General features: G+C 54.5%; 1 protein-coding gene and 1 long non-coding RNA gene across 3 annotated transcripts in view; both read right to left on the bottom strand.

Moving 5' to 3' along the window:
- Window positions 1-916: 916 nt before the first annotated feature.
- The window catches only part of LOC116540799, an 18,321-nt gene continuing 10,315 nt past the window's right edge, over window positions 917-8,922 (bottom strand). The window contains exon 3 of the long non-coding RNA XR_004264590.1: window positions 917-929. This is a non-coding gene — a long non-coding RNA (uncharacterized LOC116540799). The remainder of the gene's footprint in view (window positions 930-8,922) is intronic.
- Window positions 1,635-8,263, bottom strand: KLK14 (kallikrein related peptidase 14). 2 transcript variants are annotated; one of them, XM_032264539.1, is made up of 6 exons: window positions 8,074-8,263; window positions 6,608-6,669; window positions 5,519-5,690; window positions 3,028-3,281; window positions 2,757-2,893; window positions 1,635-2,102 (listed from the first exon to the last, which is right to left on the bottom strand). In XM_032264539.1, exons 2-6 carry the CDS (start codon window positions 6,645-6,647, stop codon window positions 1,950-1,952), a joined length of 756 nt encoding a protein of 251 aa, XP_032120430.1. In that variant the 5' UTR covers window positions 6,648-6,669; window positions 8,074-8,263; the 3' UTR covers window positions 1,635-1,949. The 2 variants fall into 2 exon arrangements, with proteins under 2 accessions (XP_032120430.1, XP_032120429.1); XM_032264538.1 differs by lacking the exon at window positions 8,074-8,263 and adding an exon at window positions 6,753-6,966.

Here is an 8,922-nt window from a genome sequence, read left to right as displayed (position 1 = left end):
AGACATCACTCCAAAGCATCGGTATTAGTTGACATAATTAGCAACAGTTGAGTTTTGAGTATTTACTGACAATGTTTAAATCAATTATGTAATTGTAAGTTTATGTAATTTAGTTTTTAATAATGGCTGTATTTAGCAACTGGCTCTCGAAATTCCTGAAAATTTGCTGGTAGACTCTTGCAAGCATGTCTGAGCTAGCCCTGGCATACATTGGACCTGCCACCCAGCCCAAATTTATTGACCTCGTTACTCATAGGGACTCTGCTTTATTTTAAAAGTATGTTTATGGCTTCTTGTCTGTCATCTCCTGCTAGACTATAAGCTCTGTAAGGGCAGGGATTCTGACTGGCTTGCTCACAGCGCTTCCTCCAGCACCCACAACAACGCCTGGTGCATAGCAGGTGCCCCATAAATAGACAAACGCCTGGCACATAGTAGGTGCTCAATAGCTGTGGATGAGTGAAAGTGAGAAAATGAAATTCCTAACACAACGGTTTCATGTAAATTAGAAACGACACACCAGAACACCGCCTTGTATTCCAGGATGCAGAGTATTCAAAGCTATCTGTGTCGGTGCCTGTGAGGAGGGAGGGGAGCAGACCCAGAGGTGAAGAGTGGAAATAAATTAATAAAATGAGAGAAGGGCTTTGCCTGGACAGGACCCGAAGCCTGTGATTAACTCAACTCTCTTCACCTGAGATCTGATTAGGAAAAAGAGGACATCTTCATTTGCACAGAGGCAGTTAGTCCCCTGCCCTGGACCGCAGGGGCTGCAGGGAGGAGGCTGGGAGAAGGCAGTCGGGCTCAAGGTCACTCTGTGGGGATGAGGTGTTTCTGTCTAGAAACCTGATACAGTGGGGTGGATGGGGGACGCCCAAGGAAAAACATGCAAAGAGGGAGGCAGCCTCTTGTCAGCACACAGCTCGCGGCTGGGCATGGTGGGGTCACTGCATACACGTTTCTTGAAGTAAGTAAATGAATAGATGAGGCTGGGTGTGGCGGCTCACACTGGCAATCCCAGCACTTTGGGAAAACAAGGGAGGCAGATTGCTTGAGGCCAGGTGTTTGGGACCAGCTTGAGCAACACAGGGAGAACCCCCCCGCCCCCGGCTTCACAACAAATTTAAAAATTATCGGGGCATGATGACGTGCACCTGTGGTCCCAGGTAACCCGGAGGCTAAGAGGATCGCTGGATCCCAGGAGGTCCAGGCTGCAGTGAGCCATGATTGCATCACTGCCCTCCAGCTGGAGAGACTAAGCAAGACCTTGTCTCAAAAAATAAAAAATAGGCTGGGCACGCGTGGCTCACGCCTGTAATCCCAGCACTTTGGGAGGCTGAAGCAGGCAGATCACCTGAGGTCAGGAGCTCGAGACCAGCCCGGCCAGCATGGCTAAACTTCATCTCTACTAAAAATACAAAAATTAGCCAGGTGTGGTGGCGGGCGCCTGTAATCCCAGCTACTGGGGATTCTCCGAAGCAGGAGAATTGCTTGAACCCAGGAGGCAGAGGTTACAGTGAGCTGAGATCGCACCATTGCACTCCAGCCTGGGTGACAAGTGCGAAACTCCATCTCGAAAAATAAAATAATACTAGAAAATAAATAAATGGATGAATGAATACAATTTATGATCATTCCATTTTCATTGTCATGATTTATTTGGTTTTTAGAGACACTAAGAGTGTTAAAATTTGTCTTCTCTGGAATACAATGCCAGTTTAAGGTGTCTGAGGTCCTGCTCTGGGAAAGGGAGTAAAGATCAGGATGCTGAGGACTGGAGGTCCTGGGTGTGAGGGAGGAGGGGCTGGGGCCTGGACTCCTGGGTGTGAGGGAGGAGGGGCTGGGGCCTGGACTCCTGGGTCTGAGGGAGGAGGGGCTGGGGCCTGGACTCGTGGGTCCTGAGTGGAGAGAGGAGGCAGCTGACGAGGTCCATCCCTCCATGACGGCCATCATTTGCCCCGCATCGTTTCCTCAATCCAGCTTCGGTACTTGCACAAGTTGGTGTAGACACCGGGGTAGCCAGGCAGGGCACAGCGCTCCATTCCCCAAGACACGAGGCCCTGGAGCTTTCCTTTGCACACCAAGGGTCCCCCAGAGTCACCCTGAGGGGGAGGAACAGAGATGGAGACACTGATGGACAGGTGTCCAGAGCCACGGCACAGAGAACCCAGGAAGCAGAGATAGTCACGGAGACAGGCAGAGAGACGCCGGGCAGACAGGTAAGGACGTTGTCCTGCCCCAGCTCTGAGGTCTCAGCCCCGGAGGTGGGGCACTTCCTTCCCTCTCCGCTGGGTCCGGCTCTGTCTCTGTGTCTGCACCTGCCTGTCCCTTGGGTCTCACCGGGTCCCTCTCTGCTCCATCTCTAGAACACTTGTGTGTCTCTTCCTATGTCCCAGTCTCTGCCACTCCAAGGATGCATTCAGATTTCTAGAAGCCTGGGCGCAGTCTTTCCCAGACCCATATGTGCAGACGCCACTCTGCAATCTTTCCCCAGCCTGTCTCATCCCCTTCCACCAACTACCCTGAGAGGGTTATCCCCACCTGACAGATGGGGAAACTGAGGCATGAACACTTTGAGTCCATTATCCAGGCGGCACAGGGCTAGGAAGCAGGGTGGACTGGCTATCGGAATCTCTCTGTCCCTCCAGTTCCCTCTCTTCTGGAGACTTCTGCAGACTTCCGTGCTCCTGACATCATTTGGGGCCTAAATCCCGGTCCCAAATAATCCCTCCCCCAGCTCCCACTCTGGGCCTTACCTGACAAGAGTCCTTCCCACCCTGGGGAACTCCTGCACAGACCATGCCAGGCTTGATGGCTCCGGAATAGGCCTTCCTGCACACCTCATCCGGGGAGATGTTGATGTTCACGCATTGCAGAGAAGTGGGGTACCTGGCTGGGGGGGCACTGCAGGATTATGATTGAGTACCCTCCCATATGACCCAAGTGTCCAGGCCCCCAGGCCCTCCTCCCTCAGACCCAGGAGTCTAGGCCCCGCCCCCAGCTTTCCCAGATGCAGGAAATCCTCACCGATGGGGCTGGATGTCGTTCCCCAGCCTGACACTCGGCAGGAGGTCCCGGGGCTGGCACAGGCCTGGGCGACTTCAATGGGCCTGATTGCCCTCCCGATCCGCGCAGGCTGCTGCAGCTGCAGCAGCATGAGGTCGTTGTCGTGGGTCCGGGAGTTGTAGTTTGGGTGTGTCACCTGGCGAACCACGCGCAGCACTTGCTGGGTGGCCTCCCACCTCTTCAGGTTGTGCTTGCCCAGGGCGACCCGAAGAATCCTGATCAGGACCGCCAAGAGGAGCGCAGCTCAGGGTCTGAGCCAGAGACCCCTCCCCACCCTCCAGCCCCGTTCCCTGGCCCTCTAGCTGGGTAACGAGTCTCCCCCGCCACCCCACCCCGGCCAGGTCGAGCCTGCTCCTTACTAACTGCAGGCCGAGCATTCTTGGCCTCCTGCGCCCTTCCCCATGGCCAGGACATTCTCTCGGCCCAGCCCCAGCTACTGTTCCTTCTGCTCTTGGGCTGAGCTCCAGCTCCTGGCTTGGGAAGAAGGTGTTGATTGGGAGAGCCTGGCTCCGTTCCAGGGTCTGTGCTGGGCTCTGTGCTTTCAGTTCTAAGTGAAACTCTCGGTAATGACTCCAGGCTCTAAGTCAGAACTGTCATTCCGGAGTAGGCTCCATTCCGTTTCTAGCCTGGGCTCTGGGTCCCAGACATCTTAAACTTTTGACTCTATGCTAAGATCGGGATTCTAGAGCGAGCCTGGATTATGACTTGATTCTTTTTTTTTTTTTTTTTTTTTTTTTTAAATAGAGTCTCACTCTGTCACCCAGGCTGGAGTGCAGTGGCACAATCTCAGCTCACTGCGACCTCCACCTCCCGGTTCAAGTGATTCTCCCACCTCAGCCTCCCCAGTAACTGGGACTACAGGTACCCGCCACCATACCCGGCTAATTTTTATATTTTTAGTAGTAGAGATGGGGTTTTACCACATTGGCCAGGCTGGTTTCAAACTCCTTACCTCAAGTGATCTGCCCCCTTCCGCCTCCCAAAGTAATGGGATTCTAAGCGTGAGCCACCTCGCCTGGCTATGACTTCATTTCTAGATTCTTATGTGAGCTTTCTGTTTTAGGGTAGTCTGAGGGTTTTGTTTTGAGCAATGGATTCAGACCTGGGCTATGGGGTCTGGACACATTGAAATGAGCTCCAGTTTCTGGGTAGTACTCTGGGTTCTTCATTAAACTCTGGTTTATGAGCCATTCGCAGACAAGAGTTTGAGGTCTGTGCCCCAGTTGGGGTCAGGGTTCTCTACATTGGTCTGAGCTCTTGATTCAACAGGTCTGTTTCATACTGGATTACGGGGCTCTTGGTTCTAGACTCTGGTCTGAGCCCCTGACCTCAGGTTGGGCTCTGGGTTCTAGATGAAGCTCTAGGTTATGGCCTGGATCTAAGGTTTCAGAGTCTGGTTTGCATTCTGGCCTTGATATTCTAGACTCTGGACTGAGCTTTGATCTCAAGTTTCTAGACTGACCTTCCATTTATGGCATAGATATTGCTTATAGGCATTTTGACTTCTTTGCTGGGATCTGGGTTGTAAATTCAGATCTAGAATTTAGGAGAGGTCTAGATTTTATATGGGGCTTCCGATTAGGATCTGCATTCTGGGATTTATTTATTTAATTTTTGAGATGGAGTTTCGCTCTGTCGCCCAGGCTGGAGTGCAATGGCGCAATCTTGGCTCACTGCAACCTCCGCCTCTCAGGTTTAAGCGACTCTCCTGTCTCAGCCTCCCGAGTGGCTGGGATTACAGGCATGCACCACCATGCTCAGCTAATTTCGTATTTTTAGTAGAGACAGGGTTTCTCCATGTTGGTCAGGCTGGTCTCGAACTCCCGACCTCAGGTGATCCGCCTGCCTCAGCCTCCCGAAGTGCTGGGATTACAGGCGTGAGCCGCTGTGCCTGGCACATTCTGGGATTTAAACTCTGGGTTGAAGTCTGTGATCTAGGCTGCTTATCGCAAAGCTGTAGACTAGACTCTGAACTAAACCTTGGATGTGAAACAGGCTCCAGGCTTTGTCTCTATTCTTGTGTTGTATATTCCAGCTGTGAGCAGGGTTCTAGTTCTGGATTTATGGCTAGACTATAGGTCCAGAGCTGGGCTCTGAGTGCCACGTAGTGTCCTGGGTTTCTAAATGTAGACAGGGTCCTGAATTCAGTCACCAATCTGGAATGGGCTAAGCTTAGTCTTGATGTAAAGCTTGGCCTCTGGATGAATCACTGGGTTAGATGTTAGGTTCTCAGCAGGCCCATGTGGTTGCAGAATCTAAACGGAGTTGGGGTGTATGGGGGCATCCACATCCCAAGCTGTGTTTCTGGCTCCAGGCTCTTCTCTAGACCTCGAACCAGGAGCCAGCTGCTACACTGGGTTCTAGATCTCCATTGAGATCCAGGTTCTCAGCTGAGTTCTAGGGCTTTAGACTCTGGAATTCACTGGGCACAGGGACGGGGGTGGTCACTTACGGGCGGCCGCAGTGAGCAGCGGTGATGACCCACTGGTCTGAAAGCAGGGCGCCTCCGCAGAGAAAGCGGCGCCCGGGACCCGCCAGCAGGGCCACCTGCCATGGCTGGGAGTTCCGGGCACACGTGTAGCCACCAATTATCTTGTTCTCATCCTCTTGGCTCCGTGTCACGGCTAGGAGTGGACAGCATTGGGTGGAGAAAGTAGGTGAGCAAGCACTCTCCACTCCCCACATTTGTAGGATTCCAGAACTGACAAATCCCCTACCTTTTGGCCTAACCCCTAAGCCGCCCACCTCTATCTGTCCCACCCAGGGTGAGACATGTCCAATATCGACTCCGTTATTGTCCCGACAGAGAGTTTTCTGACTCACCTCCCAAGTCACCTGCATAGCGTCTCTTACTTTGCACTATGGCCACCTTATCCGGGGCCCTACGTCCTCGGCCCTCAGCTCTGTGCTCCCATAATGTCTGTGATCACTTCTCCCGATATCCCACGTTTCCCCCAGGGAGCCCTTCCCCAGCACATTCGAGGACTTCCCTGTATCTTTCCCAACACTCCCACTCAGCAGGACCCCGAGGGTCCACCCTATCTTGCCCACACTTGCCCTCATCCACCACACCACACCCCACGGCACATCCCACCACCCCATCATCCTTCTTGTCCCTCTGACATCAAAGTATCTTCCCCACATTGCTTCTTTCCTAATGAGGTCAAGGAGAGCCCCATCTCAATGGAGAGCTGGAACCCAATGTAGCGGCGGGCGCCTGGTCCGAGGTCTAGAGAAGAGCTTGGAAGGGAAAACCATAACAGCTTTCTGCTATGACCCGCTCAGGACCTAATAGTTCTCTACGATTCCTTATTGATTTAGCACCAGATCCTGTAAACACTTCTCTCCCCAGCCCCACAATTTCCTAGTACCTCCACCACTGGGCATTTAGGCCTCCAGCGCGCTCCCCCGCCACGATCCCTAAACTGCTCCCTGCTCTTATCAGGTTACCAGGAGCATCCGGGGGCCCCAATGACCCTTCCCCATCTCTTCCTGGGGTCTCCAGGGGACCCCCTTGTCTCATACTGCACTGTTCTCTTACCTACAGCCAGGACTTGAAGTGCTGTGAGCAGGAGGAACATTTTAGGGGCTGAGGGCCAGGTGCTGTCAAACGCAGAGACAGTGAGAGAGGAGGAACCTTCAACAGAATCCGGGGCTGAGAGGGAGAGACAGCGAGGGCCGCTTACCCGGAGCCCAAGACCCTCAGAGACATGAAGACAGAGCGGAGAGGTGAAGGCCAGAGACCAGGAGGGCGGGGCCTGCAGGCTGGAGGATGTAGAGCCAGCAGGTCCCTCCTTGATGTCCTGGTGAAGGAAGGAGGGGAGGTGTCTCTCTTCCCAGTCACGCTGGCAAAGCCTTTTATCCCTGGTCGGGACAGCTGGCCCTGCCCCCACTCACTCCCGCCGCCCTGCTTCTGACATTTTTTTTATTGCCTACTTCCCATTCCAGGACTCCCTGGTCCCATCCCCTCCCTCCTCTCTCTGGCCAAAAAAGCAGCCACAATTGTTCATGAGAACCCGCCCTGGGAAGATGCTATAATCCAGAAGGAATCCTGGGAGGGGACAACAGGGCAGGGTGGGCAGGGGAGGGCTCCCAGTTGCTGGAGGTGGTGGATCTGGTGGTGGAGTCAGGACACCAGGGTGGGGAGCCTCCGAGGAAAAGGCACCAAGGGGCTGAGAGAGGGACTCATGGGAGGAGACAGAGACAGACAGAGACAGAGAGACAGACTGAAAGAGTCAGAGAGATGGAGACAGACAGAGAGACACAGAGATGGAGAGTGAGAAACAAAGAGAGACAGAGAGGGGGAGAAAGACAGAGACAGAGAGAGAGAGATAGAGACAGAGACAGACTGAAAGAGTCAGAGAGATGGAGAGACAGAGACAAAGAGAGACAGAGGGGGAGAAAGACAGAGACAGAGAGAGAGAGAGAAAGGGAGACACAGAGGGAGACAGAGGGAAAACGAATGGGAAGATAAGACAGTGGAGAGACAGAGTGTCCAGGAACATGAGTACAGAGGGACACGTGCTCACAGAAGGAGCTGAGGAGAGAGGTGGGGAAAGACGTGGAAGCTGGACGTGACAGGGAACAGGAGAGGCAGATGCTGGGAGAAAACCAGACGGAGGAGGAGGGAGACAGAGATGCCGGGAGAGAGGAGCGTGGAGAAGCGGAGGGAAGAAAGTGAAGACAGGTGGAAACACACACAGAAAGAGGAAACAGCGGAGAGAGGCGAGGCCGAGATGCCCCCACAGGCTGCACCACCGCAGACACAGAACAACAGCGATGACGATGAGGGCCTTGCACGTGGGAGACGTGGAGGGGAACGGGACACGGTGGGAGAAAGGAGGATGGGACAGGCAGGCAGATGGCAGAGGGGGGATGGGAAGGAGGGCAGCTATAGGGTATGGGGACAATAACTGGGAAGACGGAGGCAGAGATGAGCCATGGCAGCACCAGGGAGAGATGCAGAGGCGGGGTGGGATGAAGGACAGGCAGGAGGGCGGGAGGTACCTGGACCTGGGGCAGGGCTGCCCACCTTGCTTTCTCACTTTTGGCTCCTGAGAGATGGGGGAGCAGAGGCCCCAGCAGGGGGCAGGAAGGTTGGTGCCAGAACTGGCATTCCCCAACTTGGGATCTGTAGGGGGGTGAGGAAGAGCTAGGTACAGAGACGAAGTGAGAGCTGGAGATGCAGAGAGAGGGACAGAGACCCAGAGAAGGGGGGGACAGGGACCCAGGGAGAGAGGGGGACAGAGTCCCAGAGAGAGAGGGTACAGAGACCCAGAGAGGGAGGGGGACAGTGACCCAGAGAGAGAGGGGACAGAGACCCAGAGAGAGAGGGGGACAGAGACCCAGAGAGAGAGGGACAGGGACCCACAGAGGGAGGGGGACAGAGACCAGAGAGAGAGAGGGACAGTGACCCAGAGAGAGAGAGGGGGACAGAGACCCAGAGAGAGAGAGGGACAGGGACCCAGAGAGAGGGGGACAGAGACCCAGAGACAGAGGGGTCAGGGACCCAGAGAGAGGGGGACAGGGACCCAGAGAGAGAGGGGGACAGAGTCCCAGAGAGAGAGGGGGACAGAGACCCAGAGAGAGAGGGGGACAGAGACCCAGAGAGAGAGGGGGACAGAGACCCAGAGAGAGAGGGGAACAGGACCCAGAGAGAGAGGGGGACAGAGACCCAGAGAGAGGGGGACAGAGACCCAGAGAGAGAGGGACAGAGACCCAGAGAGAAGGGGACAAAGACCCAGACGGAGAGGACAGAGACTCAGAGAAGGGGACAGAGGTTCAGAGACAGAAGGACAGAGTCTAAGAGAGCGTCAGAGATTCAAAATGGGAGAGGGCAGAGAACAGGAGAGATGA

Source organism: Sapajus apella, unplaced genomic scaffold, assembly GCF_009761245.1.
Source record: "Sapajus apella isolate SASKATOON/1434 unplaced genomic scaffold, GSC_monkey_1.0 scaffold144, whole genome shotgun sequence".
Classification (NCBI taxonomy): domain Eukaryota; kingdom Metazoa; phylum Chordata; class Mammalia; order Primates; family Cebidae; genus Sapajus; species Sapajus apella.
Note: the sequence above shows the minus strand (reverse complement) of the source record. Positions and strands in the feature narration are given on the sequence as shown.